Genomic DNA, 27,616 nt, shown 5'->3' on the forward strand with positions numbered 1-27,616 from the left:
ATTTCCTACACAGCTGCTGTTATCACTACACTGACTGCTTTGAAATGTCAGCCTCCAAATGTTACCTTCTGCAGGTCCATCATTTTCATCCATAGAGCTGCAAACTTTGGTGGATGCTAATGAGGTAGAGGAGCCACTGTGTTGGGAGCTCTGGAAATGGAGACACAAATGAAAACAGATGATTTTTAAGAAACATGAGTACCCCCAGCATGTTTCTGCTGGACACATGTCCCAGAGAGGCTTCAGTGTTCACAATGTAAAGTATCAATTTACTTTGGTGGAGGGATATGGGAATGCTTGGGAAGAATCCAATTTTTCCTCCAAAATTACTTTTGGTACCCCCACGTACATGGAGATATCCCTGATACATCATGCGCAGCAGTGTACAAGAACACTTTGATGTATGCTTCACTAGTTTCTCCCTATTCCACATACATTTTGGCAGGGAAAACTGAGGACGTGTATGCCCTCTGCAGGCAGGAGACTGTGTTCTCAGAGGCCCTGTTAACCCAGCAAGCACTAGAGGCAAAACCGTCCATAATTGGTTTTGTTATGCGCAGAATTCCTCACTTATACAAACCTCCCTCTGGAGAAATCCTCTCCAGTTGTGTTCTAGAAGGGAGAAATCATTATTGTAATGTATGGATAAAATAAAATGTCAGGGTGAACAATGATTGGTCTTTCGAAAAAAAGCATTTGACTGGGTGTAGTTCACTTCAGGCGTGACTCTGTACTTCTGTTTTAAGTACTTGAAATGCAACTGTCTGAGTTTGTACAGTTAATGGGGGGAGGACAGTATTTCTATAGTATCTAGAAGGAGACTTGTAGGCACCCACCTTGGCTACCAGAAGTATTGGAGGCAGAATCTCACCAGGGAAGCTTTCCAAAACACCTATCAATGTCTATCAGTTAACTACAGACTCTAAGCATGTACTTTAGGAAAAATGTTTTACCATGCATCTAGATGGGTGATACTACACAGACATATGGGATGGACTGGATTTCACCCAGAACTTTTATTCTGTGGTGCGTAAGAATTATACTAACACACCTTCGGGATTCTCCCATCTTCAGAAGAAATCAGAAGCAGCTACAAATGTAACGATGGCTCTTCAAACTTACAGCCAAACCGAGCGTTTCCTCAGGTCCTCGTGTTGCAACATAAGGTAAAAATATTCACAGGATTTTCAAAACTAAAATGTTCTTGAGTTCACATAATTCACATGCTGAAAGGTTACAAAGTGCTGCAGTATTTCATTATTTCCTTCAATCTATATATTACATAAATTGCAGGCTGTAGTGCATGTAACTAACACTATCACTTCCTTATCAGTGTTTGTAAGGTTTTTAGATGCCCATAGAGTGCCAATCCACTTTGGCAAATTAAATACAGCTACTTTGGAATGGTTTTTCTCATTTGCCGCTGCAGAACACAGCAGATGGCTGGAGCAAGAGCAACCAAAGATGCAGCAGCCGGGATCTTTGCCGAGTACGGAGCCAGGGAGAGGACAGTCAGCAGACTTAAAAGCTGGCCAGTATGCTGAGTTCATTTGAACAGAATAACTTCTCATTTCTCCCATATTAGATTAAGCTCAGATAATCAGACAAAGCCTGAACTTGGCCTATTTTTCACTAAATAATCTTGAGAGCTTGCACATCCCATCTACCAAGAGATTCTTTGCCCTTTTTTCCTTTTAATCAACATCAGCTCACTATATTCATCCAGTCAAGCATTTCTTCTGAGCTTTGACCAGAATTAAAAAATGCCTTAATCAGTTTTTGGACTGCCTCTTGACAACAGAAGTGAGCACTGACTGATTTTATGCAGTTTGCTAAGATATTCCTGCCCTTGTTTGTGTATGTGCTATTCCTGTGCTAAACTTTACAGGACGCCTCAGTAAAAACTTACCTCTGGTTCATTTTTGAACAAATGAGCAGATGTGGATGAAGGTAATGGAAAAATGCTAGGAGTTCTCATGTCTGGAGAAGTCACTCTGAAACACTATTTTTATTCACATGTAATGGGAGAATTGTTTCCTTTACAGTCCTGCTTGTAAAATAAGCAGAAAAATATGTTTTCTCTACTCATTCGACTGTGTTTGTTTGTTTTCCTAGACCAGGCATCCAATTTCATACTTATTTTATCACTCCACAGTATTTTCTTCAAGGAATTACCATTTAATTATTTTTAATATTTATTACTTCTACAATCAGGAATTAATCACTACAACATTTAAGGGGTATAAACACAAAAAGATTAGTGTTAGATTTTCAAAAGATTACTAAACAGCTACTTTTAAAATTTTTTGCATTTTAAATGGTGAGATTGCACTTCTCAGTACATGTTAGGTCAAAGCCACTGACTGCACACCACTGCAGCTTTCTTTAGCAGCCTGATAGTCTCTTTACAGAATTTTGCACCCTTTGCTTTCATCTGTGAATATGGGAGATGGGAAAATCGAGACCTAACTTGGTGGCCCCATCTTTTCAGAATGTATGCCTAGAGAGACTCAAATTTCTATTTGAGGACCTAACTTTTCAAGGACCTTAAAACAAGGTTTACCTGAGAACTGCTCAGTCCTTCCAAAAACAGACACCTTCAAGGGCCCATTTTAACAAAATGCTTTAGCAAGGTTTCAATTTAAATACAAATAATCTTGATGGTCTACACATGATTGAAATTAAATTTAATCCTAAATATGTTTTAGGCATAACTCCTTAAATATGTATTTTACCTAGGTTTCATCTAACAAACTGAAAAAAGTGACCTGTAAAAAAATGAAAGGCAATTAAAAAAAAAAATTGATCTCATATCGATGTTTAAGTGGCCCTATTTCTTTTCTTACTGACCCTATATAAGGATGGGAAGGCTAAGATGCTATTAGTTAACTGAAGAAGAACTGAAGCAACCTATCAGTAGCATATACCATATCACTGGTCTGCAAAAAAAGCATACTGCTCCTTTAATGTCATCTGCCTGTGAAGCACTGGCATGGGAGCAGAGGCAGAACTTGCCAGTGACAAGGAAGCAGCAGCTAAGAAGACATGTTAAAAATACTCACCAAGGTTTTTTAAACTTTAAATAGTAAGTGAAAAATATATAAAAACATACTTTTTATTACCTTTGTTAAACCTCTCCTATTAAAACAACAGACTAAAAAGAAATCAGGAACTGGACATACATTCACCAAGTCTGCTGGCGGCCCCTTTCACAATTAAAGAGACGTTACTAGATAAACACGACACAAATATTTCTGTCTTTATTCATTCCTCTGGAACAACATGCAAGCATTTATTTATTTATCTTTACTTCAGTTAGAAGGGCATTCCATTTATTTAGACTTTAATTAGCTCGTTGTTCTCACAAGCTGAAAGCCCTCCGGGTCCAGCAATCCTTGTGGGTCTCAGTGTTCCTTCCACTTGGCTTGCCAATCGCGAGGCAGTCTGTCGTGCGCGCTGTTGCTCTCACAGATGTGGATCCCATTAGGGATCTTACAGATGGGGAGGGGGGGAAAACAAACCCTAAGCAAGAGCATAATCTCTTCAACACACAGACTTTAATGCAATTAGCTGTTTTAATTTTAAGAGATGCTGAGATGCTTGGAATGTCATCACTTTTACACAGATTTAAAAGGGTCCAGTTGCACAGGTTGCCAGCACATGGCCATTTTTATGGCACACCTTCATAAAAGCGATGGCATAAAAAAATCAGGTCTTTGGTGTAAGGATTTCAGATCCTATTCAGGTTTATATAACAGATGGTCAGCACACCACACGTCTCATTGATGTGAATCGAGACATTAGTGCTATAGAGTTTCATCCATGTCTCACTGGGAGATTTATTTAGCAACTGTTTGGTAAATAGTTTGTAACTCAGTGGAAATTGTGCTAAATCCATGAAAAAAAAGGCAGTAAAATAAAAACTACTGTAATTTCTCTCTCCAAATACTCACCTTTGTCCTAAATTAATCTTAAAATCCCACTCCAACTAAACAGCAGGAATTACTCTTGTGGACTACTAGTGTCAGCAGTTATGAAAAGAGACTTAAATAAGTATGACTAGAAAGTTTGTTAATGCAAATCAGATTCCTGATTCTCAAACACTGCATTCTATTTTCTAAACCTCTCGAAACCTTTATTAGTGCATATGGAGCCTACAAAGTCTCTCAACAATAGATTCCTTTGTATTTTTCTAATGTGAAGGAAGCATCTGGATGAAATATGAGTAACAGAAAAGCACACAGGTGTAAAGCTAAGTTTGGATCTCATGCAGAGTTTGCTCTTTTAGAAATGGGCTTAATGAACTGAGGATTAAAATCATAAACAAAGTCTAAATTCAGGAAACAGGATAAGGAAATTATTAATGTCTTTAAATTACACTGCCTAAGATTGTCCCTATTCCAAAGAATTCTACAGAATTGAAAAAAAAATACAAAAAGATATGTATGTCAGTAATATGTGTAAGATTAACTTTAACTCAGCAAGGAAAAAAAGCATTAAAACCAAAACCAAGCAGTTAAGCAACCATGCTCGCCTCTTTTGGAGCCCATACTAGTGTTCAGTCTGGTTATAAAAACCCTTTGCAAGGTAGCTGTCATGAATTTCTGACACAGTCAGTTCTTTTCACTAAAGATGATCACGGCTAATGGTAAAATAACGACAAAAGTCCAGTGCAAGTATTAGCTTTGAAGGACTTTGAAGGGATCAAAAAATTCCTGTAACAGCGTTAAGCAAGAAAAACGTCAATCAATAAACAGCAAAATGGTACATCACCAGAGAACAAAAGTAGACAACAGCTGATTTAAAACAATAAAATAATGCATTTTGATGCAACTTTAAAGAAGATAAACTGGGTTTTTTTACTATTCAGAGAGAAGCAAAGGGTTACACTGAAATTCCCGCTCCCAACTACATCCAGCGAAAATATTTTCCATTTTCTTTTGTTTAACCTTACATTTTTTTGCCCAGCCAGATGAGACAGGGGAAAAAAACTTTCATGTAAACAGTACAGAATTGGCAAAAAAATTACTTTATGGAGAAACAGCCAATCCACAATCTTCATGCTGAAAGAATGGAAACCAATAAAGTTCAGTGTACGGAAAGAGAAATGATGCAATTGTTTTCTTTTCAAATTTGTACACTGCACTAAACTGGCACATCGGATCCAAATTTATTTATAAACTATTTAATCTGGAAAGGAACAACAAAATAATATATGTAAACCTGCTACTTATCCACAATTCTACATCCTGCCCAGTTCTGAGAAAGGCTCTACATAGGGAAGTGATTTTTTTTTTTGTTCATTTGTGCAATTCAGGATTTACACAGCTTGGAGAAGAGATAAGTTCAAATGACACAAGCAATTATCTGGTGTGTGTTGTTCAGGGTCTTGTGTTGGTTTTCTTCTTTAAGGGACAGAGGGACAAATGGGAGAGTTTGCAAGGAAATGGAGCTGACAGACTGGAGTTAAATTTGCAAACTGAAGCATTTCATTTTATTAAGATTCCCTTACTGAGCCTCAGTATTGGATGCTTATACACTCATTTGATTTGTGTAACAAGAAAATTCTGAAAGACCAGCATAGTTTCCTACACGGTATTTAACAGTAAACTTAAATACAATCTTCACTAGCTCCTAAAACTGCTTCCAAAGCTGAGCCGTAATTCAGAGTGTCAGTTCACTCAGCCTTTGGCATCCTTCAGAAAAGATTAATGATATTTAAATAAAAAAAAAAAGGGAGGAGTATCAGATTCATGGTATTGGAAGTTATTACTGTATCCTCACTGTGGTTAACATTAAAAGTAACATGTGCAGTGATGCAATGTGAAGGTTTCCTTTTACCTCTTCTGAAGTTATCTGGAGGTAAAATTTTCCAGTCAACTACAGAATACATATTGAAAGGCCATCGAAAGAGGCTCTTATTTCTTCCAGCTAATTAAGGGCACAGCACAATTGCCACTTTTAATCTATTTGAGTTGTATCTTAAAAGCCTTCCTGGTATTATCTCTCTCTTCGTAGAGACAGAAACCTCAATTATGTTGTTTCTAGTCTTCCTCATTTCTCTAGTACTGTTTCCTTGCTATGTCTCTAGTACTGTTTCCTTGCTATGTCTGTACACCTTTTTTAGGCAGACCTATTTACTACCAGAGGACTTCAAAACTAGAACTTTTATAAGGCCCACAGATCCCTCCAGGAGAGCGTCTGAACATCAGCTGAAGCATTAAGCTGGCAGATGACATGTCAGAAATTGTAACATCTCTCTTCCCCTGCTCCTGTCAAACAAGAAATAAAACTAGGCTATGGATATCTATTTTTAAAGAGAAAATGAGGTACTTATTTTAAAACACTGCTGCTATGTTTCAGTACTATTAGCTTTTCACAAGCATATTTTCCTAATACTTTTCTGAAGGGGAGTGCTGCTGTAGCTGAGCTGTCAGTAGGGACCTGGTACCTTGCTTTGGATAGTCTACTAATTCCCCACTTCACACTTCAAATCTACCCCCTCATGTGCACACAAACTTACCCATAAGCAATTCAAGGCAGGTATATTTACTGGCTCAATAAGACCCACTAGAAACCAAATTCTTCCTTGAAGGATTTTTTGTATCTATATACTAGAGACCAGAATTTATTATTAAAAAAGACACCGAATACATCTACTGTTTAAAGGAACATGATGCATGAATCCCATATGCTTATTCTAAGGTTAGATGGACAATGCTGATCCAAAATCAAAAAGCAATACCAGCTGTAAGTATTTTTTTTAAAGCCTGTTAATCTGGTTCCAAAACAAACTCACTGAACAGTGTGTATTTTTTAAATATATTTATTACATCACTTACAATAATCTACAGTAATGTTAAATCTAGTGAAACAACAAATTGCAATCAGGATGACATGGTCAAATATGAAACACAAGTACAATACAGTATGATGAAACAATGGCACAAAAATGAAGGTGATTTTCTTCAGCTGATTATAAGAAATAAAACATTCATCGGCATTTATTTTTGCAAGTTTTACATTTTTTTGTTGATAAATCAACAGCTTTCTTTTTGGTTTCTTGCATCACATTAATACAAAAATGGTACATTTTTAAAAGCAAATATCCAAGCACTTTCCATTAAAAAAAATAATTGTATGCATAACTTTGTAAAATCTTAAACTTATGTTGTAAATGTGCCAATATTTACAATATTATAGTGCAACTAAGAAAATGAAGAGACCTTAGCACAAACATTATTAGCTCCTCTTTACTAGAGTCCAAATTCCAAAACACTGTATTGCAGGGCAAACTACAACCTAATTACCCCATATAACATCAGACAACAAATACACACTGAATACAGTTCAGCTTTTTTCATACTTCACTGCCGAGGGTTAATTTAAGCAAATTCAAATATAATGAACATGGGCAAATACAGACACTAAAATGCATATGAATACGTATGTGTGCACTGCGTGTGTTTTCCACTCTTTGCTAACGTGTGTGTACACGACACATATATCTACATACCCATTGCCTTCCGCAGGGAGTTAGGGCGCTTAGCCTGCGTGAGATCAGGTGCCAGGTGAAAAGAAGCAAACTGAGCCAGAGGAATCGTGTTATGACAGCAAACACAGCTCAGAATAGCCCCTGTTCTGCTCAGCAACCCCTGCTTTCCGATCAGAGGGGTTTCCTGGGTATAGCACACCCATTTCCAAAGAGTGTGATAACCACTTGCCTGCTTTGCTCTGTATGTGAGGCTACTGCTGGCTGTGTTACATAATGATATTTTTCATCACTCATAGTTACAAGCTCTCTTCCTGTCACTAACAGATAAAACTGAAAGTGAAGATTAAATAAAGAACAATCTTGTACTCTGTTGCACTCTATTAACTGAATACAACAAAAAGCACAGACAACATTAATCTAAGTATTCATCAAGTAATGAGATAATTTAGCACCATGAAGATTTTTTTGTCTGTTCGTTTCTCTACTATTTTTGACAAAACAGTAAACTTGGGTTGATCAGAGGTTCTTTTCTATATTATTGTTAATTCATTTTAACATTCAGACTGCAGACATTTTTGTACCATGCTGCACTATATAAAGTTCAAACTGCAGTCTGGATTATGAAACTGCAAAAGAAACCACTATTATTTATCTCAATTGTTATGCCACACAATCTCACCCCAGTTGTTCTTCAAGGGTGTTGAATACCATATATGCTTTCTTATAATATACATTTATAGCCACAATATAAACGCCCCAGAATTTTTATCTTTCAGCCAAATATGCCCTGCAAAAATGGTTTGAAGAGAAAAATAACTAAATATAATGTGTTGTTGCTGAATTATTTTACAAACTGGAAAGCAATTTTCACATTGCATAATGAATGTTAAATATTTTACTGATTTTAACAAAAGAAATTCTAATATTGCATGACTTAATATACTGCAGAACAATGTGGTTCAAGAGGAGGCATAAGACTGTACATGTCAAAATAATACCATTTCAAATTTAGGATTAATGTTTTGTCTGTGTGTATGTATTTGTGCGTAAGGTCCTATCCTTCCTACCTTGGAGTCAATGGCGGTTTTGCCACTAACTTTGCTCAGTTTGAACTTAGCCCTTGTCTGCAGATGTGATCTTTTAAAATTGTACAGACTTCTTCAAGGGAGCTGCTCAGGAGGTACTGGTTGGTGCAGCTCCACTGACTTTAACAGAGCTGTAGTGAATCCCACTAGATGAGCGTCCTCCCATTAGCAACATTTTCCCCACTCATTTGTTTAAAGCCACGAATGTTGACATAACTGCACATGGATTTCAAAGCCATTAATCTATGTAAGTGTGCATGTAAATATAAACACACACATTCTGTGCTTCACACATGAACTGTTCGTTGCACAAAAAAAGTAAAGAGATTTTAAAAAAACAAAACAGAAAGTTGCAGAAAGCATTAGAGAAATAATCACAAATATTCATAAAGCTCAAAGAGAAGCAAAGCATTCACAATCTATACAAGACTCTTTAGCTACATCATAATCACCTTAGAGTAGGCACAAATAATGCAGCATAGAGAACTATCAGAGGTTCAAACACTATAAAGTTGCTTAAGCTATTCTGTTATTCAATGCAGTTGATGAAATCTAGGGACAAACTAAAACCTGTGCTGTTGCAAGCAGAACTACAGCATCAAGAAACACAATTTCAGTTTCACCCATAAAGTGAAACCTTCTGGTCTTGCTCAAAAGAAACATTTCATTTCTGCTCATGTATAATGGGAATTACATTCCACACAAAAAGGATCTCAAAGTCTATAAACAGTGTACCTTTTCAATCTCCAAGGGACTTTCATTCCTTAAATGAAATATTAATGATACGTATTGCCCCTGAATAGCCCCTTAATATAAGTCATATGTTGAAATGATTAAATGTTATGGACTAGCATATTCTTTTTTAAAACAGTCTTGATGGAGAACTCACTATGATAACAATTACTGGTATAAGGTCCATTTTTATTTTCCACAGCTAAGCAAAGCCATGGGATTCAGGTTTGCTGGCAATCTGTGCTCCCTGTGCAGAACAAACATTCTTAATAAACTGCCTTAAGCAGCAGTAGCCTATATGGGAGACGGGAGGAAAAATAAAATTCCTGGAATTTATTTTCTTTGCAGGAAAAAATTATTTTCAAACCATCAGTATGTATTTCATTCAATCTGTTGGAATTGCCTGAAGTTTTGGAAACTGATCCCAATGCACCTTTACATAATATGCATTTCTTGGGATCAATAAAACATTTTATAAAGACATAGCCTTGCAACAGTTGAAAATGCAAGTAACTTCACAGCTATGAACTTTTCCAAGTGCAGAACAACCTTAGGATTAGGGTATGGGGCAGGGGACGTACTGTTCTCATGGCTGGGAACAGTTTTAGGTTGAAATCTGAAGCAGGAATGACAAAACATGCATTTCAAAAAGGAATGACCTAACTGCTCCAACAAACCTGCCAGATCAATGACTTTCTCTTCAGGTGATACTGGAACCAAGTGTTGAAAACAGAGAAGGTAAGTTTTGTATTCTGCTGCCCTTTTATTCCTTTTTGCAAATATCCTCCACAAATAAAATCATGTTGATACAGTGAAGCCATAACATCACATGCCAATATTTTCCATCCACTGAATTTTATTATTTTATTTTATTAAATCAGTGTAAAGGAATTATTTCACTACATTTAAATGTTGGCATGTGGCCGTTAAGCATTTTCTGCAATTAAGTAAATTTTCCTGATTTCAAAATATATTAAATCATCACTAAGTAGCTCAAAAATATAATCTCTATAGATTTTTGTTGAGAATCAGAATTACACTGATTTCTAATTCTTAAATCATTAGTATTTGAGAAAATGAAAGGAAATGTATAAGACTGCAAACACGTATGATCATTGCACTATGGGCTTAAATATAACATACAATGGAAAATATTGCTATTACGTAAATTAAGTAGACTAAGATTCTCACAATAAAGCAGCAGAAAACAAATAAAAATTAGTAGGTATTTGTTAAGCAACTGGTTATAATGCACGACCTACTTTAACACTAAAGGAGTTTTGCATATTCATGCTGTACAAAATGACCACCTCTAGAAATTGTGAAAGCACAGGAATTAGGTCAATAGGAGGATGATTTATAATACCACCATTTCTATAGGCTTTCATTTTAAAATGTATAAAATGTCTTATTATAGCAAACACAAAATCATGCTTCCATTTTTTAACATAAGGGAAAATAATCACTAGTTTCTCAGACAAAATGTGTATATGTATGTCAGATGACACTGCTAGCCATCAGGGCCCCATACTTCCTTAATCAGAAATGTGTCTATATTTACTTGCAACACATGGATGATCAGCATTAACAGCTCTTGCCAGGTAAAACATTCATATTGCCTGCGAACACCCTTCTGTTTACAGTTATCAGATGGTAAGGCAGTGAAGAGAATCTGAACGCTGCTTTGAAAGCATTCACTTTTGTCCTGTTACCACACAGGATTTCTTCACTTTCTTTTAATTTAGATAAAAAGACTAAACTTAGAGTGTTCCAAATGTGCACATCGAGATCAGACAGCGTGGTGCAAGCAGTTTAATATGGCAGGTTTTTTTCTTTTCTACATTTTACCTATTCGTTGGTAAAAGCAAAGTATTCATTAACTGTTCATACCAAAATGAATAAAGATACCTATGGTAAAAACAGAACATATAATCAGTACCTTAGATGATAAAAATAGCCCTATTCATAACTCTGCCCACTATGGATTTGTGCGTTATATTCACCTTATCCAATCCTTCTTCATTAAAGTATGCACAATGCTGTTCTGGATTTGACGGACATATTCAATGGCTCATTCATTACAAATTCTTGCATTAAAATGCAGTGGTAAAGCCAAAAATACCCCCACAGACTGGAATTAATTTGGCCCCATGTTGTTAATATTAAATATGCAAAACTCTTTTGTGCGATTCACTATTACTGTAAATTAGCAGCTATTTTCTTTAAAAATGTTAAACCTTCATCAAATCACAAACCATAAACATTGTTCCATTTTCTCTTTTACACTGAGTCTCCTACTGAATCCATATCATCCGAAGAGAGTGGGCGATACAGGTCCTGTAAGATGAAGTGCAGTATAGATTTGTTTATTGTGTTTGATTTGTTGCACTGTAACTGTCTTATATTCTTTTGGTTACTGTGGACCAGAAGACATTGTTTAACATAAAATACACATGTTCTATATACTCATATTTTTGTCTTAATGTCATATTATTATTTTTTAATCAACAAATAGATGGTTAGTAAATAAAGCTGAAGTTTCAATGTACAACATATTCTATGAGGTGATTATTTTTTTCTTTAATTCTTTCCAATTAAACACTATTAAAACAATATTTGTCTGTTCTGGAGAGTCTCCTGATGGTTTGGAAACTTGGAAATATGAATTTAACCTTAAAGGGAGTGTATTTTCCTTTTTGCTGTTTTGTAAACAGCAGTAGTATAGTAAGTGTTTACCTTATATAAGGTAATAAAAACTTGCCACCCACTGGTGATACAGCATAGATCCAACAACATTTGAGCCCCGGAATGCTGACACTGAACATTGCTGTTACCTGTATCGTACTGACAAATGGTGTCTTTTTTCCACAGTTTTTCTGTGTCAGCGTGTATGTATAAAAAGATAGTGTGTTTTACATTTATCCCCCTGTCATGGTCTCTTTCTGATGGTAGCCAAGCAACCAGCTCATGACAGCAGAGGGAGAGTCTGAGTGTGCAGATCCACTTCATTCTTTCAACACGCACTCCAAGCATCCTCTGACAGATCAGATAATCCTCAAATGCCAGCGGTGTTAGGGTATGATACATTGCCCTATCTCACCTACACATCACAACAATCCTTGTCAAGACACACTACAGCACAGAATGAAAGAGAAAGTTCAGAAAAGAGAAGTGGTAGAGGACAGGGTACTGTCTTTTTAAGGTGAATTAGGCATAAGTGATGGTTCAGAGGGGTTCTGAATAGACAGGTGCCCAGCACATCTCATAGGCATTCTCTGATATCTTTAAGGTGTTTTGGGGGATCCTTTCAAAATAGAACATATGAACAAAATACAACAAAAAAACTTGTAAGACAAAATACAAGAACACGTGAGAATGGGAACACTGATGGAGCCAGCTTTAGGGTTGACCTTGGTTGGGTTTGATTGGGTTTTTTTAATTGCAGGAAGATAACTGAGACAAGAAATGAACAAATCTGAAAGCTATACTAAAAAACAAGTACCAGTTAAAATGAATGCTTCAAAATTTCAAATTTACAAGGTTCTCAGTAATCTATGCAGGTTTATGTTTTATTTGCAGGCATGATGTAAAAGGGATTCAAGTCCCTTAATGGGGGTTTTGATTCCCTAGAATGCTTATTCTCTATGTATTCTGCCAATGGGTGTGCATACACACAGTAGAAGATATGTTAGATTGGCAGAGTGAAAATTTGATTTTAAATACATTTCTATTTTGTTGAGAACAATCCAGACAAGAGAAGAATTTTAAACAGACAAGACCATCTTCTTCTGAATACTAATTAGTTGGTTAATTATTAAAATTTCTTTTGAGCATATACAGTTTGAGAATTTCTAATATATAGTACAGAAAAAAAATCTTTTTATTTGCTAGAGAGGGTAGCACTCCAAACTTTTGAATAGTATCTCCCAGGTGACTGTCCTTGCCTCTGAATATAAAAAGATATGGATTGAGAACTGATAAAGAAGATATTTCTGACTTTTAACATTTAGAGAATATTTTTATGTTTATTTTAATAACTCTATGGTTGTTTAAAAGCACAATCATGCACAAGATTTCAGTGTCATTTTCTCTTTTTTTTTCATCTTCTTTTAAATACTTGAAACTTTTTAAAAGTTTTCTTTTCTGAAAGAATTTTTTTGCCTACAGTTAGCCAAAGAGCTGTATTTCTGGAAAATAGGAGGAGAATCTATTTATTATTTTGCATAGATTTATAAAAAGAAATAAATTGCTGAATGAATCAGACTTCTTGCCATATACAACTCAAAAAAACTCCTATATACGTAGAATTCAAGTTATTTGTCTGGATAGTCAAAAGGTGTCTTAAATCTAATTTTTTATTATTCTATAGGTTGTAAACTCTAAGGAAGTTGAAAATATTTAAAACAATGACAAGAAACAGAAAATCAGGTACAAAGTATAAAATATGTCCACCTTAATTGAAATAATAACTGATTAGAAGACAGTGGGAAAATAAGCTCAGAAACTATTACAAAAGCTAGTTAAATAAAATGCAGGGGTTGGAATTATGTATATTTATTTTTGTAATTGCCATGTCACCTTTTCTGAGTCTGCCTCATTAACTGCACTCTGTTGGAAATACGTATGTGTGCAACACAATAACTCTACTTCAAGTGCTAAAAACCTGAATTTCAAATGTTTTAAGCCTCTGTAAAAAAAACATAATGATGTACATACCAATTTAAAACAAGAATCTTAATTTCTTATTTAAGAGTACATATAAAGAAATAATTAAACTACAAGAAAGCATAACTAGAGCACACAGCCTGCTAGTTAAAATACTCAGAAACTGAAAACTGCTTGACAGTTAGCTCAGATAGCTGATAAATTGTTCCTAGTTCACTTTTCAACTCCATGTATTACACCCATGAAGTCTTACTTTCCTCAAATATAGACTGAACTTCACACAAGATTATCAAAAAATATCTTTCCCTGATTTCTGAATTTCTGGAAACAACTCATCCACATACATATGCAAGAGAGAAAGAATAAACTTTATCTTTTTATATTCTCACTTCTGAGGGTAGAAAATTTTACCTGTGAGATTGCAAAAGTACTGTTTTCATGAGTATGTACCACAGCAGCATTTTTGGCTTTATTTATATCAATGGAAAGCCTTCCATCAAAGGCCAGTATTTATTTTTTTAAAAAGGTGAGTGATAAAATGTCAGTAAGTAAGCTGATTAATCCCTGTTTTAAGTTGCCTAATGCACACCACAGGTCTTTACTATTCCCAGGGAGAAATCCCTCAGTTTGTGAAATTATCTTGCTTCTGTGCCTCTGAATTCAAAAGCATGACTTCTTCTCACCTGTACTTTCCAGGAAAAACACTGGTAGCCTGCCTAGACTCCTCAGCATTTACATCCCAAGCCTAAACTCCCCCATACCACTTGGATGGGGATGCTGAAGAGCTGATTGATTAGTTATGTCAAGGGGAACCAGGTTATGCTTGAGTAGATGTTCCCTATCGCCTTCCAGACCCAGTACCTACCACTGGCACCCCACGTACCTGATGACATGAGTGAACAAGCACTACTCTAACTGCGCAGAGAGAGGTGAAGGAAAACCCAGATTACACAGTTGAGATGAATTATTTCAGTTCTAAAGCAGTAGATCCCTCAAACCCCAGGTAAAGAGAGAAAGCCAGACCAGTCAGAAGCCCAGCCATCACCCTCAACCCCAGACTGTGGCTCTAGCAGCCAACACTCTTCTTTTGAGGTAGGAATACCTCCCCTCTCAACACTGGGGACAAGATGGGCACTTAAATCAATCTCCTCTTCTCTCCTCTATGTCTGTCACATGATACCAGCATTTAACAACCTTCTAGGGAATAAACCTCCTCCTGTAGCTGATTTGTCAGCCCTGTAGCTGAAGCCAATGAAGACAAAGCAAAACGCTTTGGGTTCAAATTTGGTTTATGACAATATGGTACATAAAACAACCTGTCCTTTAAATAAAATTTAAATGGCAACACACAAAATATGGTACTTAAAGTAAATAGAACATAATTTATACTGCTAACAATAAAATTATGACTAGTAAGCACTGTTTAATGCCTATTTTACTAATTGTAATTTATAACCTTCATAATTATATTATTTATATGTTATATTATATTATGTTATATTATTTATGGGGTTTTATTATGTTTTAATATTAAAATTATAACCTTTAATGTCACAACCATATATTTTCACACTGAACTTCTAGCTCATTCACTTCGCAAGTTAAACATGAAAGCAGATGAAATAAATTCTCAGACCAAGTGTAAAGTTTCCATCACTGAACTTCAGAGAAGTTGATTTTGTAACCTAAATAATATTATTGCAATGCATTTTACATGATTGCAATCTATTTTCTGAGGTCATGGGGACTGAATATGAATATCCGAGAATGGAATTCAACTCTTTAACAATGTCTTATCTCTCCTGTAGTTTTCTTCAATATTTATTTTCTATACAGTTAGCAATCTGATTATGTTACCATTACACAGCCTTTTACATCCAAATACTGCCACTAGGTGATCCTGTTACACTTACAAGCAAAAAGAAGCCCATCTGTTCTCCTCTTCACATTTGAAAGTCAGAAACCATGTGGCTAGAAACCCCTCGTGTCTAATGGTGCTGACCACATGGATCCCACTCACACATCCACAAACATTAACAGATAAACATTTCTTCACTGTGAAGAGAGAAGCATCAGTGGTGAGAAAGAAAGCTTAGGAAAGTTACCAATGAAAAGCAACAGCCTTACAGCAAATGCAAATCCACTGAATACTGGTATCATCCATTTAAGCAGACGCCTTCACAGCACCAATGTATAATTCATTTGGAAGACTCTTTGTTCCTTTTTCAGTGACTTATTTATGATTCATTATAAGCTCAAGAGTAAGAACAAGCAGGTGTGGAAGACATTACACTTAAGGAGATTTTAGTACCAGCTTACCCAACTGGAACTTGCATCTTTATTCTCTGTGTATGAGATGATAAAAACCATGACACTACCCTCAGGTTTAAAGCTCCCAGTCACTGACTAGCTCTATACTGCAAGATCACAGTCGGCTTCCATAGCTATAAACAAGTCATAGCAGAAACGCAGAGCTGTATCCCAGCCGCAGGTAAGACTTGGGCACAATTCCTCAGCTCTCTGGTATATATCAGACATGAAGAAGCAGGCTAGAAGGGAGTCGTTCGTACTACAGCTATTCCTGATCTGGATATCTGGGGAATCAGGTCTACACTGGTCCCCAAAGTCAAGCACTGCCAATTTTGTATGTAATCCCCTTATTTTGAGAGACACAAATTATGTCTTTATTTAAAAACTGAAAAGGCAGAAAAAGCATGTGTTCGAACTGTGTTTATAAACAGGTCTGAGATACAGAGTACTGCCTTAGGGAAGCTTTCATGGAGAACTGATTACAGTTTAGAAAATAGCAGAAGAGAAGATACATAGACATCTGCCCTACTGCTTTTGAACAGATACAATTAATTAAATCAGCACATGGAGCCTTTTGGGTTGAACGAGTGATATTTTATCAGAAGGTTCCAATAGTAATACAGGTACTACCTTAATTCTGGATGCTTAGGAATATTGTAAATGCCTCCATACATGATAACTAGGGGGAACACACAGCAACTAGCAACTCTCATCCAGGAAAGTGACTGATAGGTCTCACATTTCCTTGGTACTGATAGTATCTTCACTGCACAAGTCTCTGATATAATAACTAAATTCCACAGCGCATTCTTCCACCTTGTTTCAAAATCAAAGCTGTTTGAAGGTTGTGCAAGTGACACAATGGCAGTTAGGAAAAAACAAATGTCTTTGATGATGTGAACATCTCCTTCCAGTTGTGAAAGGTTTGGAAAAAGAAAGTAAAACAAACAAAAAGTCTTTAAAAAAGGAGAGAGACAACCCCTGTTTTCCCCCTCAAGGATAAACCAATTCCCAGCATACTTAGTATTTTGACAGACACAGAACAGTTGTATTCCACTGTAGTGTTTTACAAACACATCAAGGACTGTATAGCCAGGCTCTTTCACCCTATGGCTCTACACACACACACAAAGAATCAGAGGGGAGAAGGCTATTGGATAATGGCTAAGCAGGATTCTCTCCAGTCATGCTCAGAAATCAGTTTCCTTATTTCCTTACCCTCTGTTTCCGTAGGCTTCCTGGGCTGGTGGGAGATGGGCTTGGAGACTTCCCAGAGCGGGGAGTAGAAAGCTGGCTACCAGGGGTTCCATTTACTAGAAGGACAAGAAATCAAAAAAATAAATACAAGGCATTATTAAAGGAACAGAAAAAGAAACATTTTTTTTGCATTCTTTGTTGAACAGATTAATTCACTTTTGCTTAATGTTTTAACCATTAAATAAGGTAATTCACAAAAGAACTGTTTCCTTAGAGTTTCAGTTCATGAAGACAATTTTTATACAGAGTGAAAGCAAATAATTCACAAACCTGAAAAGACTTCAGTCAATGGCAGAGAACATGATTGTGTTTTCTTAAATTGCATTGTTCCTGTACTTGAAAGTGATGGGGAACGAAGTGCTTTGTTAACCTTAAAAGACACTTGTGATATGTAAACCTTTTCATTCCATTTAGCTATGGTTTGAAGTGCTACCCACTAAAAATAAAATACAGTATTGCTTACAAGAACAAATCAGCTGCTTGTTTTTCCTCACTCATTCATTTAAAGAGATTATTGCAATACTATCTGACCCAAACATTACCTTAGACTTAACCCAGAAGGGCTTTCTAGAGGCAAGTAAATTGGATATAACTCCTCCAGTCTGACCTACAGGAAAGTATCACTTTCTCAAATAAGTAAGTTTCTTCATATATCTCAGTGCCTATCTTTTTAGAAGCATCTTCGCATGCATATGACATTATCCAGTAAATTAACAAAACAATACCAGCAGAGGACAGAATTCTACTACAAAGTAATCACACGAGCGGCTATCAATATTCACACTGAAGCACTGATAGAAACACTACAAAGCGTGTATCACATCTACATGTAAATATTCTTAAACAAGTAACTAATATATCACAGTCCACATTTGCAAGCACCAGGACAAAAAGAATCAACAATCAGAATCCCACATTCTGAATCTTAGGAGAATATTTACATAATTAGGATATCAATAAGGCATTTGACTTACCTTCTATGAGCTCTAACATGGACAAAATCCTAGTGTTTAACCTGATAACAGCAAGCAGCAAAATTCCTACTCTGTACTAAGCCAAGCTGTAGCCAAACTGAGAAGCAATGGGATTAGTTAAGGATAGCTGGGGCTGCTCACAGAGTGAGCTGAATGCGATGCAGGATTCATAAGCAGAAGCCTTTTCTGCGTAAGGCTGACGTCTTCAGAGCAGCAGTGGGAGGTGCAGGTGCTGTCTTAGGGCTACATCAAAGGTGTCAATTAAGCATAATGCTGCTGCTTCACAACGCTGAGCCACCACAACCCCCACTCGCTTTCCATGGAGCCCCAAAAGCCTAAGCAATTTTATATGCTGTGCACTGAATCATAATGAGGTGCCTTTGGGGGCAATGTACCAAATGACTCATCCGAAAATCAAAATGACAATAACTCTTGTAAAACCTTGGCTGACTGGCAATCTAGCAAGTGCTAATTCCTTTGGATAATACAGTAGGCATTTTTAATAGATTCTTCTTACTTTTTACATAACACATTGTTCTCACTGGCTAATACTGGGCCCACACATTATAAGGAAGAAGCATGTATACCCACCACACCACACACATCAATAAAACACATTATACTGCATGATAAATAATGATCACTTAATAGTGTCTGGGTTCTATGAGTGATCCAATCTCAACATCACTTTGTGCAAGGCATTGTTTAAGATAAAAGTTCAATCTATTTGCATAACCATAGGAACAACAAGATACACTAATTGGATTTAAATAGGCTGCTTTCATAGAAAAGGATTCCACTCATCTACGTTTTGAATTCTCTTTATAGAGAGGACAATGGTTTACATAAATCAGCACTCATTCAAATGCTGTACTAAGTGCTGGGGGAACACACACGCATATGTATGTATGTATGTTCATACAGAATTCAGCAAAACATCCTATAGGTCTGGCCAATAATGACTAAAATCAAATTTATTATCAATACCATTGAAATCATTTAGAAAAAGAGCAGGATGAGGACATTAAAAATGACCTTTCTGGATTCTCAAAGTTCTAAAGTTTTAAAAGGCTCCTTATAAAGAAATATGGCGTTATTTAGAAACTATTATTAAATCACTGCTATTCACACAGAGCTAGTCCTCAAGACTGCTGAGTAACAGGACCACTGCTCTCTCTTCTCTTTAAACCAAGCAGATACTCTCAGCTATTATAATAAGAAAATTTAAGATAACGCATACACTTCAATACACCTTGTAGCACTAGGAACCAGTTACTGTTCCTTACAGATGGACCCCCTTCCCCATAACTTTCAACAGTATTTTTTCTTAAAATTATTATGATAATTATTCTGTCCTGAAGACAAAGACTCAAGGCTACAAAGTGGAACCAGACAAATAGATGCAATGGTGTATTTAACTATTCATGTATTTTCATATTGATGCATATCATGTTGATGTGTATCTACTGGAATGAGGAAAAAAAGTATCATAAATCCTAAAAACTACTTACTTGTCACCAGAGTATCCAGAGTGTTTAAACTAAGCTCAAATGCTCTCTTCACCAGCAGTTTTAAAAAAGAAAATTATGATAGTTGTGCTTATGTTGGCCATCTCTAACATGTGAAATCAAGAGCACAATTAATGGATCAGGACCCTCAGGAGATTTAAGTGAAGCTTACTCACCTCTTTACCCATATCCAAAATATAAAGGTGCTATACAAGGACTCCCTATGGAGAGCTGTTTTGAAGCTCTAGACATGGCAATTAGCACTGGAGATGAATACCTCTTACCAGTCTTTAGGTATCTATTGTATTGGCTTCTACATCTGCAGTAGTTTTCTAGACCTTACTTTAACCAAGTTGCTGTAGTAACACGAGTTGCATGAGAGCAATCATCTAAACCTGACCTGATGAACAATGTACTAGGAGAATCCACTGCAGTGTAGACTTCCAAAGCTACACAAGATGAATCCAAACCCATACACCCAGAGGTTTAAGATATGTTGGAGATGAGGCAAAATCATCAAAATTCTCCCCACCTGTTAATTTTGGTGGATTTTATTCCAAACACACAACACATAAACTCTGATGAATGAAAGCCATATGGAGTCTACATTAGGGAAAAGTGACTTAGGTGAGGTGGGTTCTATTCCCAACTCTCTGTATGCATCTGCACATACCGTCTCTACCACTTGTTTACTTAGGCTTTAAGTTCTAGCAGAATGAACTCTTGTACATGTTATGTTGTCAGTCTTCTGGATGCTCTGCATATCTGGAGATATACTTTACTATTACTAATGATACTACTAATGTAGTCTTTCGGACTGACATCACAACAGGAATGAGATGGTAATTCCTAATGCTTTCCCAGTATCTTCCAGAGGTCCTCCTTTTTTACGTTCTTGTTTATGGCTTCCTGTCCTTGTGAGTCATTGTATTGAATTTGCAAATAGAGATGATATTAGGTGCTGTGTAGCAGAAAGAGAATGGAGTGATTCTGACCCCCTTGCTGAACCACCACTCACAATCATTGCAACATTCCTATATAAGCTGTTCATGACCAACAAATGCCGTTCATGCAGTTTGTTGCTGCTCTTGGCAACAAATACATGAATAAAAGCTATAATATTTAATAATAACCCTAAATTGCCCTAAAAGCTACTTCTAAGTGGAATGCATTTTGGTTGGAAACTGCATTCCTGTCCAGTATCTACACTGCATTTCTCACTGACTGACACAGCACGTTACCACAGGGAACATTGATGTAGATAAAGACACATGAAATTGGTAAATCACTGTTGTGATTAATCATGTTATTGAGTGAGGCAAAAGGTTACTTGTCACTTTTTATTCATGAAATGGCAGGGGCCAGAGACTTCAGCTTAACACACAGTACCCTCCTATCATCTCATGAAAAAGATTTATCAGTTTAAAATTTCACAGATGAAATATGTATTAAAAAGCTAAAACAGTATCAAAATTATTGTGGCTGCTCTGAGCAGAATGTATGCAACCACTTAGCTGTGAACTCCTTTCCTTGCTGTCCTCTCTTGCTGAAGATGCATAACAGGGCAAGGACCTGCCTTTGTATTTGTTTTTCCAGCACCTGGCACACCTGTGAAGGTAGAAAACCTCATAAAACAGAACACTAAAGCTGGATACCAGGATCTACTGACATAAATGCAAAATAGACTTTCATATGATAATATTTATAAACTAGTGAAAATGCTGCAAATAAAAAGAACTTTGATGGCATTCCAATAAATAAATTTTGATAGGGCATCTTTTTATTAAGTAATTAAAAAAGTAAGAAGAACTGAATTAAAGCATCAAGTGACAGTCTGAGAAGCCACAAATACCACTGCACTGTATAAGAATAATACTTTCCTATAAAATAGCCTGTTGATTTGCTAGCATATTGTACTCTATAATACATGTAGAGATGACTGCATTTTTAAAAATTGGTTTTCCAAACACAAAAGTATTTGTGAAGGAGAAAGAGGGGAAGGGGAAGGAAGGAAGAGGGGAAGCCACAAATTATGAATAGGACAAGTTAACCTAATAATTATTTACAGAAGTCACAACCTGTGTAGGTCATATTCAGCAACTGTTAGCTAGAAAATGCTGATGTGAGATCATTGACTGCCACAATTACATCTGCAGGTTTTCACTGTCCTTTCCAAAACATTTTTGTCTCAGTAAGATTATGTATTTGAAAAGTAGTTAGGGAATAAACCATATCTTGCCTTTTCTTTCCTTCTTCTTTTGTATTCTACTTGTATACATTGTGTCAGCGAAAGACAGTGTACAGAGCACCATATAAACAAGTGCCCTCAGTACAACTCAGTAAAGACAAGGTTTTACAGGTTCTACCCTACCAAGCAACTGGTTGAGAAAAAAACCAAATACCAGTACTGCATTCATTTTAACTGGTGTTAAACTGTCCTTTTTATATTTAATCTTTTCTAGAGTTTATGTCAAGAAGTTAAGCAAATAGAAGAAGAACATCTCTCTGCCACTGAAGACAAGTCTTGACAGACCCACACAGAGCTTTCAACTGATCAACAGATCAACAAATTAGAAATGTCAACAGAAAGGATCACCTTCAGGTCAGGTTTACATTCCCCATCCCAGCAGCCACCAGTACTTGAGTCCCTGTTAGTCACTGGTACCTGTGGTAGCCACACAATGTAACCCAAGCAGTGCAGAGCTCAGCAGGGACTGTAGCCCCCAAATACATTCAGCCACGATAATGTCACTATGATATATCACTTCTACCTCAAACCGAAGTTAGCTACATCTGCACTACCAAGCAGAGAAGTGCTGTAGATGCAGATATTGCAGATGTATCTTATACCTCAGAAGAAAGGAGACTGCCTTGAATATGCAATTCCCTGGAATGCACTAGTATTTGTTTTTTCTGCAGTCTCAAAAGGTGGGTAAGTGCCTCTTGGGTTTTTTCCCTCTGCACTTCAGCTGATATCTATGATCTTGGCTGCTAATTTCATGTAGTACCTAATCAAGAGAGCATCTACATGTATGTAAGATTAATGAAAATATTTTGAACTGTTTTTCCTATTTAGAAAGACTAGGATTCTCAAATCAGTCCAAGTGAACAGATTACCAACTCTGAGCATTTTTCTTTATTCAGGGTTTAATTTTTTAATCCTTTAAGAGGGCTAAACTGTTCAGTCTAACCAAATCTATTTCTCTTAGCCACTCTTGATTTTTGTAACAGAGTACAAAATAATAAAACCTAATTTTTTAATGATAAGTATCAAATACAAACACCATAAATAAAAAATTAAAAGGAAGCCATGATCAAAGCAAAAATATCTGGAAGTCCTTGGTTCTGCAGTATGACTCCATCACTCCCATGGGTTTGTACTTGTGGCTTCAGGAAAATTTTGCTTCAGCATATTTATTACAAAATCTGTCAGTTGAATATCTACAACAGCGTGAATAAAAACGTGTGACCTCACCAAAGACAATATGATACATCATGTTCCTTCATTTGGGATACAAAAGACTTTCTTGAGTCAGGTGGTTGAAGAAGGATTGTTCCTGGCTAACAGCCTAAGGATGAACTATCAAAATAAATGAAAACATATTTTATTGCAGAGGAACACCTCTACCTTTTTTTTTCTCAACTTTTTAGCAGAGAAAAGCACAAGCATTTGATCTAGAGAAGCCTTCAATAAGGTTCAATTTCCATTCCTAAACCACTTCTTTCTTTAGGGGACATCTACAGTTTTGATCAGGGTTTAGTTTGACATGCAGGTTCACAATTTCCTTGCCCAAGTACAATTTAAAAATACCCCAACAAATTGTCCTTTGTAATATGACCTACTCTATCCATTCTTCACATATGTTCCCTTTGTCATCCAGAATAGGTATATATCAACCCAGTTATTCTTGAAATAGTCACTTGTCACTAAATAAACTAAACTTCTAAATAACTTTTTTAAACACCAAACCTGAATTGCTATCACAAATAAGATTTCAAGCATCTAAAATATTCTGAGTAATAATTTGAAGGGAACAGGAGATTGCTCAGAGGGGACAAGAAGTAAGGTACTCAACCTGGAAAAAAAGAAACTAGCTACTTTTGATGAGAGCAGGTCCTGGAAATTACAGTGAGAATTTCAGAAGCTAAACCAGAGTTCACTTGAATGAAGTATCTTTCCTTAATTTAGTGGACCAAGAGTACAGTAGCTTCAGTCATCACATGCTGCTCTTGATTTGATTAAAAATAATGATCACGAAGAAGTACTGCTTTCTCTGAATCTGTTAACTCTTCACCCACACTGAGGCTGCCACCAAGTGTTAATTGGCAGCTGGACAGAAGCTGACAGCTATTGAATAGCCACCCAACACTCATAATTTTCAGTGACTAGCAACAGGCTGATATGCAGTCTCGCTGAAATTAAACAACTCTTATGATGCCCTTTTCCGAATACTGTTTGATGTCTACAAAAACATAACAAAGTGTTTTACAGGCTTTAAGAAGACATCAGAAAATTAAATAGAGGTAGGATTATCTATTGCACTTGGAACCAGACTTCAGCCCTCTGCCTGCCCAGGAGGTCACACTACCTTTCTCTGCTTTTCTTCTTTGCCTTGTTCTCTGCTTCTCTTCTCTATTTAGACTGAAAGCCTTTTGAAGCAGACAGTATCTCAAATGAATTTGTAAAAAACCAGAAAGCAATCCTCTTGCAGTGAGATTTATGTCTTGTGGTACTGTTTTGAAACACTGTCAGATGTAAATAAAAACTGAAGAAAACATAATAACGGAGAAGTCAGCCCTTACCACAGATCTTCCAAGCTTGCGTGTACTCTTGTAAGAAAAAAGTATTCTGTGTTTTTATATAAAAATAGGATGCATCTGCTCTCAGGAGCCAGGGAAGCTACCAGGAAAATATAACCACATTAAACTTATGCTCTGTTAGGAAAATATAACCACATTAAACTTATGCTCTGTTATGAAAAAAAAAAGAAAAAGTAAGGATGGAAGAAAGGTCAACACCACCTCTGGAAAAGCATACATTCCTCTGAAATATGCCAAGAAATGCTGTAAAGGCAAATGCATCTTTTTGCTCACTGTAGACTGTATAGCTCAAGAAATAATAGGGAGCGTGTGTTTCCCATTCCCTTACAGACTGATGCATGTTAGTTAACCAGAACACAGACTTGAACCTGTGTGGCCCTGAGCACTTTGGTTTTGATAAAGGTCTTTCCCTGCAACCCTGCAGCCTACTTACCACTCACAGGTTTCCCTCTTTGCCCCATGCTGCCATGGCAACGTACCCTAGCACTTGTGAGATAGTGTTTTTTATCCTGTTGCTCCTATGCTGTTATTCTCATGGGTATGTACCCGCAAAGCCTGAAAGTGCTGTCATAGTAGGTTCTGTATAGAGCTTTCAGGCTTGCCAAGGAAGCTGACTTTACATGTGATGGAGAGAAACAGGCACCTCTAAAGGGTGAAAGTTATCTAACTGCCTTGGAATTATCATTAAAAACTCTTTTTCCCCCAGTACCAGATGAGATGATGAGGGAAATGGTTCTCCAGAGCAGTGGTTGGGTTATCACCAAGGAGAGAGGACATTCAGGGTCCTTTGCCTTCCCCTGCATAGAGTCAGGGGGCACCAGAACAGGGTGAGACTGAAACAGAAAGTGAGGGCCTTCAAGCAAAATAAAATAATTTAATTATTGAATTAATCTTCAAAGCACTGGATTTGGTAAAACGTTATTGTTTCAAACCTAGAGGTGCAAAAAGGAGAAACAGACACAAAACTAACAAATGACCAACCCACCAAAAAAACCCCTTTGACTTCTATAAGCAACTTCAGAAGCTATTGGAAAGTTCATCACCTTATACCACCATTTGCTCAGAAAAAGGAACTCATGGACTTCATTGCATTTATAAACATTTAGTTCAAGCCAAAATTTGGCTTAATTCACTGACCACTTGAAATTCCATGTCAAAGAAGAGAAACTCTTGTTGAGGATGACATTTAAAGGCTTAAACCAGAGGAGATGGTCTACATCTCTTAGCATTATTTCTCTATTATCTCTTATGTATCTATTTCTCCAACAATGGGAAAATGGCCCAAAGACTGTGCCTTCATTAACTCTAAGAATGATGAATTCAAATCAGCTATCCTGTGCTGGATAGGAGGAAAAATAATGTTGAATACCTGCATTAAAGGCTACACCATCCAATAGATGCACACAGAAGATAATGAAGGGTAACTAAAGGATATCCTTTCATTTTACAGTTTTATCAGTTTTAATATCCAACTTTGAGATTTTAACATTGGTAAGGTTTGGAGACTTGGCAGGGAGCCAGCTTCAAACCATATCATCCTTATCCAAACTACCACAACATCTTAACACAGCCTTTGTCTATGCAATTCTCCTTTTTTTGGCCCATGTAGTTATCCTTGAGTATTATCTTAATATGGACATTAATGTAAGACTGAAGCAGGCATATGATCATTTTGTGCAGCTAGAATGTGCAGACTTCTCAAAACACAGCAAGTATCAAACAAAAGGAGTCAGATTTTTCTAATTAGCAACATGCTCTTTTCCATACACCTTACTTAGCTATTTGTGAATGGTACTCTATCCAGAATGCTTTCTGTCTGTCCTTTATCCCTACTTCTTTCAACTTGCTTTTATGACAAAACTCTTCACAAAATGATACACCTTTAAATTTTTGGAATTTGTATATATTGCCTTTGATCTGAGTAAAGAATCTACTCTTTTTCTTGAGTATTTTATGTATATTGCGAACAAAAGAAAAATCCCTAACAGTAGTTTAAAGGTGAACTGAAAGCGGTTTAAAAACATAGAATAAAAAATACATGTACATGCACTTAGCAGTAACAACACAACAACAAAAGCATAACTTGCAGTTATGCACAAGTTATTCAGGAGATTCTCTAATACTGAGATGTTTAATGTAGACATCATGGCAAAAATTATCTGCTCATATGTGCACTAGATGGCAATTTCTCTATTTTGCTACTGTTACAGGTACATAATTCCTAGAAATAGGCAGTATTTTTAGGCCTGCTGGATGGAAGAGAAGTGAAACCTGTACATATTGTTTGTATTTCACAAGAGAACTTTTTGTCTAAAAACATCAGAGTCAGTGCTTCTTTTTCTTTCTATTGCTGGTTTTTTTAATGCAATGTCTAATATAAAACTGCATTTTTTTAAAATCGTTGAGTATTTTCAGTTTTATGTGATTTTAAAATGATTCTTGAGAGCAAGTGTCCACTTCGTACAATATTGTTTCCATATATAAAAATAATACTGATGTAAGTACTCATGTATGTAAGGTTAGAAATAGGCTTCCTGTAACACTCACACAATTTGACCTCACTATTTGCAGAAGGCAAACATAAGACATACAGAAAGCCAAATCAGAGCTATCACCCCCACTAAAAATAAATTCTATTAGAAACAGATTGAACTGTTTATCCTTTTAAGTTGCTACACATTTAGAATAGAATAGAATAGAATAGAATAGAATAGAATAGAATAGAATAGAATAGAATAGAATAGAATAGAATAGAATAGAATAGAATAG

At 36.3% G+C, this 27,616-nt stretch overlaps 1 protein-coding gene across 5 annotated transcripts in view; it reads right to left on the minus strand.

The window, feature by feature from the left end:
• DCLK1 (doublecortin like kinase 1) overlaps window positions 1-27,616 on the minus strand; it is a 248,269-nt gene that overhangs the window by 53,987 nt on the left and 166,666 nt on the right. For 3 of the 5 annotated variants that reach the window (XM_017818597.1, XM_017818599.1, XM_017818598.1), the window contains exons 6-7: window positions 17,506-17,600; window positions 66-150 (exon numbers count right to left, since the gene is read on the minus strand). In XM_017818597.1, coding sequence (XP_017674086.1) covers window positions 66-150; window positions 17,506-17,600 — 180 coding nt within the window. Of the gene's footprint in view, window positions 1-65; window positions 151-6,808; window positions 11,650-17,505; window positions 17,601-18,518; window positions 18,749-27,616 lie in introns of those variants that run through there. The other 2 variants (XM_017818600.1, XM_017818601.1) reach the window with 2 other exon arrangements.

This window comes from Lepidothrix coronata, unplaced genomic scaffold (assembly GCF_001604755.1).
Source record: "Lepidothrix coronata isolate B3197 unplaced genomic scaffold, Lepidothrix_coronata-1.0 Scaffold69, whole genome shotgun sequence".
In the NCBI taxonomy this organism is placed as follows: domain Eukaryota; kingdom Metazoa; phylum Chordata; class Aves; order Passeriformes; family Pipridae; genus Lepidothrix; species Lepidothrix coronata.